Source organism: Nannospalax galili, unplaced genomic scaffold (genome assembly GCF_000622305.1).
Source record: "Nannospalax galili isolate Female #2095 unplaced genomic scaffold, S.galili_v1.0 scaffold1857, whole genome shotgun sequence".
Lineage (NCBI taxonomy): Eukaryota > Metazoa > Chordata > Mammalia > Rodentia > Spalacidae > Nannospalax > Nannospalax galili.
In genome coordinates this window covers 599,221-606,186 of record NW_008338858.1, presented here as the reverse complement: position 1 = coordinate 606,186, position 6,966 = coordinate 599,221, and the positions used below count along the sequence as shown (strand labels likewise).

At 44.5% G+C, this 6,966-nt stretch overlaps 1 protein-coding gene across 7 annotated transcripts in view; it reads left to right on the top strand.

Annotated features, from left to right (window-relative positions):
- Nucleotides 1-6,966, top strand: part of Sergef (secretion regulating guanine nucleotide exchange factor) — a 267,081-nt gene that overhangs the window by 174,362 nt on the left and 85,753 nt on the right. The window contains exon 11 of one of the 7 annotated variants that reach the window (XM_017798238.2): nt 2,817-2,895. The exons of 5 other annotated variants lie outside the window; for them this stretch is intronic. In XM_017798238.2, coding sequence (XP_017653727.1) covers nt 2,817-2,887 — 71 coding nt within the window. In that variant the 3' untranslated portion in view covers nt 2,888-2,895. Of the gene's footprint in view, nt 1-2,813; nt 2,896-6,966 lie in introns of all 7 variants that reach the window. One more of the 7 variants, XM_017798236.2, reaches the window with a different exon arrangement.

Genomic DNA, 6,966 nt, shown 5'->3' with positions numbered 1-6,966 from the left:
CCTTCCTTCCTTCCTTCCTTCCTTCCCTCCCTCCCTCCTTCCCTCCTTCCCACCCAGGATTTCCTTCCTTATCTGAGAAACTTTCCAGGGTGGCTCCCATTTGTAGGCATAGGCTGAGGTTGCCAGAGGGGGGCTAAGGGCACATGGCTACACTGCTCAGATCCTTGTCCTAACAAAATACCTGACAAAAGCAGCTTGAGGAGGAAGAGCTTATTTTGTCTCACTGTTCCAGGTGATGTAGTTCTGGCAGGGAAGTCATGGCAGCAGGAAAGATGGCAGTTGGTCATGTGACACCTACAGCCAAGAAGCAGAGACTGATGAATGTTCCTGCTTAGCTCACTCTCTCTTCTTTGTTCAGTTGGAGACCCCAGCCTATAGAATGGCACCACCCACATTCCAGGTGGACCTTCCCACCTCAGTTAGCCTCATCTAGATAATACTTCACAGACACACCCAGAGATTTGTTCCGACAGCAATTGTAGATCATATCAAGTTGACAAGTAACCATCACAGCTTGCACCCCTGAGGTCCTGAGTCAGTTCAATCTCCAGAATTCTTGTAAAAAAGCAGTGTATAGTAGCGTGCACTTGTAATCTGAGAACTGGAGAGCAGAGAAAGGTAGATTCCCTGGGCTTGTTAACAAGCCAGTCTTTTTACTTGGGAGACTCAGGGCCTTCGAGAGACGTTGTCCTATGAAACAAGGTGGGCCCCTCTAATTGGACTTCCAGCTGTGGCCATTCCTGGGACCACCATCATTCCTCACAGCCCCATAGAGAAGGAAGATGAGCTAGTTGAGCTCAGAGTCCAGCCATCTCTTGGCCTCCAAGCAAGAAAAGGATGGGACTGAGAAGCGAGGCCAGGGTAGGTCATACAAGCAGCCTCCACTGAGTCCTTGGATGGTACTGGCAGGGAGTCAGAAGGAACCCAGCTAACATCCCATGTAGCTGCAACCTGTCATGCTGCATCTTTGTTGGGGGGGTGCCTCTGCTCTCCAGCTATTCCTGGCTTCCCTGTAAGAGGGGCTTGGGAGCTCTTCCTGACCTTAAGGGGCCCTGGCCCATCCCATTCTCACAAAGACAACTAGCTGAACTGGCAGCAGATGCAGCCAGTACAGGACATGCTTAGATCCCAGATGCTCCCAACCAAACTGTCACCAGTGGGGCTCTTGGCCATTTCTACCCCACTTTACCTAGTTCCTGCACTAGGTTGAGCAAACATCTTGGGCTACAGGAAGTAGAGCAGGTGTTGGGGCCAAACCTACCTTTCTCTCACCTGGGATCTGGTACCCACTGTAGTGACACATGGCGTTTGAGTGAGTCTAGCCCTCTTAAGGCTGGGGAACTCCCTCACTCCCAGCTTCTGCCCTGGTCTGTTTCCCTTCCTCCAGTGGGGCACTAACAGAACTAGCCCTGCCCCCCCTTTCCACCCCCCAAAGTTCTTGTTCATCTTTTCCTCTGCTCACAAATCACCTCCGGACAGTTGTGTTGTCTTGTGTTCCATGTTCATTCTTAGCCACCATTGCTGTTCCTACCACCAGCACCAGACGTTTATCCTCATCGTCCCATTCAGCTTCATTCTCCTCCACAAGAAACTCTAGGGCAAGGGGGCATGGGGCACAGAGGCTGGTTTCCGACCACCCCAGGGAAGGTGGAGCCCTGACCCTTGGGTGCTGCAGCAGAGTAAGGAGGAGCCCATCTTGATCAGAAAGGACAGAGTCCACCTTCTCCCCTTGTTCTGAGGGAGGAGGGTGGCTGTTAATTTTCCCAGCCTGGGGCTTCTCCTCTGGTTTCCTGTCTGCAGGTACTTGAAAAATAGCCTTTTCTGGGGGCGCAGGGGAGGGCAAGCAAAAAAAGAAAACAGCCAAGGTGGATGGCTCCTGAGGAGCCCAGCGTTGTCCTCTGCTTCCATGAGTATGTGTACATAGAGAAACACAGGCATACTTACCTGAAAAGGAAAAGGAGGAGGATAAGGGAGGAGGGAGGGAGGGAAGAATGAAAGAAGAGCTAGCTGCACAGCCTTTCTGCCTTTCCACACAGACTCTTGGGAGGACTTTATTGGTGGTAGTTTCCCAGATCACAAGTCTTTCAAGACGATGTTATTAAAGGATTGGATGTTGGCAGGAAGTGGGGTACCCACTTTCCAGGCAAAGCCTGTCCCTCCCTCCCTCCCTCCCTCCCTCCCTTTCTTTTTGTCTTTCTTTCCGTCTTTTTGAGACAGGGTCTCCTGTAGCCCCATCTGGCCTAGAACTCACTATGTAGACCAGGCTGGCCTCGGACTCACAGAGATCCGCTTGCCTCTGTCCTGGGATTAAAGGCGAGCACCAGCATACCTGGCAAAGCCAGTCCTTTTATTAAATGATAGTCTGTGGCTCATTTTATGATTATTTCCAGTTGTTGGACTGTGTTAGATAAATGGCGGAATGTCTGACCTTGGCCTGAAACCCATTAAACAGGTTCATGTAACAATTTAATTTTTTAAAAAAGTAACAGAAGAAAATTACTTTTTTATTTTTTGGCACCAGCAATAATGCCTTCAAATCTCAGGGCTTTGTAGAGTGCTTTGAGGCAAGTTCAAGCTTGTCTGTTCCTCTACATGGCCTGATGGGCAGGCTAGCAATGTATTGTGCCTTTTGATTCTCATAGCAAATTGATGAGTTGGTCCTACCATGAAATATTGTTATTTTACTACGGGAGAGTGTAGTTTAGGATAAGTTCCTGGAAGTGAAATTATATGAAAGAGGAAATGTATTTTTAATTTTGCAAGGTACTGAAGAACTGGCTTCTGTTGAGTGACGGCTTTTTCCTTCCCACAAGCAGTGTGCAGCAGTGACTGTTTTTTGCAGTGTGCCATGTCAGACGCACAAAGATTTGGAGTTTTGCCGATCTGATAAAGAAGGTGAGCAACTACACCAGGTGGCTTTTTAATTATTTTTGAACTTGAAGTGTGATATTTATGGACCAGCTAAATGGCTCAGTCAGTAAAGGTGCTTGTCACCAAGCTGACAGCCTGAGTTCAGTCTCTAGGACCCATGGTAGGAGCAAAGAACTGACTCCTGTAAGTGGTCCCCTGACCTCCACAACTGTGCCATGGCATGCATATACACACACATATATACATCATAAAACATTTGTGATGATGAATCTTGGTTGTCAGCTCAATAAGGTTGTGAAATACGTAGGAGACTAGTAAGCAGCTGGCCTTGTGCCTGCTCTGAGAGGTCCTCAGCCTGAGTGTCCCTGAGGACATTTCCAGAGACGGTTAGATCACAAGGTTTTTTACCTCATACATGTTTTAATGGATTTAGATTTGAATAGAGTATCGGGAGGTGGCAGAACTGTGGGCATGAGGTGAACTTCTCTGCTTGGAGAAGTGATGGCTAGAGGGGTTTCTTGGGGGGCTGTATCTTGCCGTGACCACTTCCTGTTAATGCTCCACTCTGCTTCCTGCCTGCCATGGCATGAGCTGCTTTACCATGCCCTCCTTGCCATGATGGATGGAACTGTCTGAAACCGTGAGCAAAACAAATCCACCCTTAAATGGTTCCTGTCGAGCCACAGAACTGACACAACTGACAGAACGTACATGGATCCTAAGGATCTGGATGAATGAATTTTCACACAAGTATGTACCTAAGAAACCACCACCCAGAGCAAGATATAGACCATTCCCAGCACCCAAGAACACTATTTCATGCCCCATCTCAGTGAACTCACCCCCAAAGGGTGAACCTCTACTGCTCTATATACTGAGGTGTGTCTGTGAACTTCGTATAGAGGTACCTGCCTCTTCAGTTTGACTTCTTTTGACCAATACACTGTGTCTATAAGAATTATTCATGCTGCAGATAGCAACGGATCTTTTTTATTACTCGGTTAATATTCCAGTGTGTGATTACACCAGGGCATATGTATCTACTCTGAGGTAAGTTGCTATGTGTATTCTTATAGACGTGTTTCTTTTGGGTGTATAACTAAGAGTAGGGTTTTTAGGTCATGTGTGTAGATACTGTTTAGCCATTTTCCAAAGTAGTTATACCAGTTCACACTCCAGCACCGATATCCCTGCCAAGTTGTGTCAGCCATGCCACTGTAGGCTGTTCTGATGAGTGTAAGATGCAAAGGTTCACCAGTTTGGATTAGCATCCCTCTCACAATGATGGACCTAATTACAGGGAAGCACGTCTCCTACACGGCAGGCTACTTGTGGTAGCTTTTGTCAAGTCCAAATCTCCAGTCTGAAGACTTTTTGCTTTCTGTTTGCAATAGATTGTCTGCTTTCCTTAGTGATTTGTGTTTTATAGAGTCTAACCCTTTGTTAGAAGAATATGTTGCAAACACCTCTCAGCCCTTCTTAGTATTTTTTTTTTTTCTTTTGGAGACAGGGTCTCCCTGTAGCTCCAGATGGCCTGGTACTCACTGTATAGACCAGGCTGACCTCAATCTCACAGAGATCTATCTACCTGCCTACTTAGTGGCATTGTTTTGATGAGTACATGTCTTTATTTTAATGAAGTCCAGCTTACGAATCTTTTCTCTAAGGGTTTGAAGTATTTGTTTCCTATTTAAGACATTTGACCTACTAAGGTCATGAAAACTTCCTTCTGTGTTTTCTGTATGAAGTTTTATTTTTATTTTTTATTTTTGCCCTCTATGTTTAGACTTAAAATGTCTCAAATTTGCTTTTTTAAAAATTTTATTTTTATTTTTTATTTTTTTAGAAGAAGCATTTCATTACAACAGCATTGATGTATTTAATAACAATTTCCATAGCAAAGATGCCTCTCTTTCAAAATTGGCTGTAAATTTTTAGGTCACAGTTGAATTAATACAGTTATACAATATTGTACTCAGTATAAACCCTGTAAGACATAAAATTGAATGAGGGTTTAACCTTTAAAAAAGATCTCCATTTCACTTTAAAATATACTTTTTCATACAGGAAAAACTCATTTTTTAATGCAACTAATTGATGTTTGCACATGCGTCTCTAATCTCTATGTATCTGATTATTACTAGTCACAATTGGTTACTTTCTGAGCTCCTTGGCACCTGAGCATGGGTATAAAGTCATCAGGTAGATTTCAACAGTAATATTTTTCACATCTACTAATTAACATGAAGCAAATTTTTATGCTTCTTCCTCAAATATAGCTTATTTATTTATTTATTTATTTTTGTGTGTGTATTTCATACAGAACATCCCAAACAATCTTATTCATCTATATACCCACTTCCCAAATGGCACCCTCCCATAGCACCCCCACCCCCACACTGGAGCCCATATACTCTGTCCACTGTGTTGTTGGCACCCCAGCCGTTCCCCAGTGTTCATCCATCTGCTGAATCTAGTCAGCCTATCTGGAGTTCCCTGTTCTAGGAAGATCAGCTGTTCCTCATCTAGCAGCAATCAGTTGTCAATATTCCTTTAGATAAGGTTGTGGTCTGCTGTTCATTTTCCCAGTTCTATGCTGGGTTACTGTCTGGGAGTCTCTTGGGCCACCCTGGCCAATAACTCGAAGGTATCTCCTGTCTGGCATTGTTTCTTGTTATGTAGCCTTTAGCACATGGACCCTTAAAGACTTGTATTGATCCCTTTAATCTTTGGTTATACTTTCCTTTTGTGTGTTTAAGACCATACAGTTGGCCCAGGTAAACCAATTTATTTTTACTCTTAAGGCCATTTGAGGATCTGTTCCTCGGGGGTCATATGGGCTTGGGAGGAGCCCCTGGCTCCTTTCTTTTACCAGTTCCATCTATGTGAAGATAAGTCAAAGGTCCTGCTCAACCATGGTCGGCTTCACTAGGAAGCATAGAGGAAATGTTTCTTCTGTGTTGACCGTCCTCTTCTTAGACTGGACACTGGTTGAAGTCCATCTGGTGGGGTCTCCATGGCCTCCTTGATCAAGAGGACAGGTGACTCACCACAGTTACAGGACGTTTTGAGAGATGCTCCTTAGTCCTCTGGAACTTAGTTGACCTTGGAGGGCAAGAAGCAAAAACTTTCCTTTAAGCTCCTTTGACCAGATTAGTACAGGCCTTTTAAAAAACATTGCTTCAGAACTGTTTATTAACAAGTTTAACCTTTCCCCATTGGACCACAGAAGCCACCTGATTAGAAGTCAGTTGTACCTACAGATGATTGTGCTTTTGAATTTTTCTTATTAGTTTTGTAACCCTTCCTATTTTATTCTCCTTTAAGGATGCTGTTCAATCCCAGCACTTAAGAACCTGGGCTACATAGCAAGACCTATCTCAACACACACACACACACACACACACGCACACCCTACCTCACACTGTTGTGGTCTTTCTAATTTCTGTAATTATAATTATTATAGATGAAGTTTAAGCATCCTTTCATGTGTTCAAGGCATTTATGTTTCCTTCCACATGAAGGTTTATTTCATTCCTGCCTTAGGTTTTTCTGCTGCTCTTATAAGTTAATACAAGGGGTTGGAGAGATGGCTCAGCAGTTAGAAGCACTGGCTGCTCTTGAGAGTCCCTGGACTCAATTCCCAGCACCCACATGACAGCTCACAACCATCCATAATTCCAGTTCCAGGGAATCCAACCCTCTTTTCTGACCTCTGTGGTCGTTGCTCTACATGGGTGGACTCACATGCATACAGGCAATATACTCATATCCACAAAATAAAAATAATAAATAAAATATAAAAAAATAAGTTAACACAAAATGAGTGTCTTAAAACAGCACATGCATTATCTTGAAGTCAGATGTCTAAGACAGGTCTCTGGGCTTAAAGCAGGATGGTGACATGTTTTCTTCCTTTCTGGAAACTGGGGTAAGTCTCTTGCCTTTTCCACCTTCCATGGGCTGGCTGCCTGTGTTCCTTGACATGTAGCCCCTTACCTTCAAAGGTCACCTGTCCTCTTGATCAAGGAGGCCGAGGAGACCCCATCAGATGGACTTGAACCAGTGTCCAGTCTATAAAGAGGAGGGTCAACA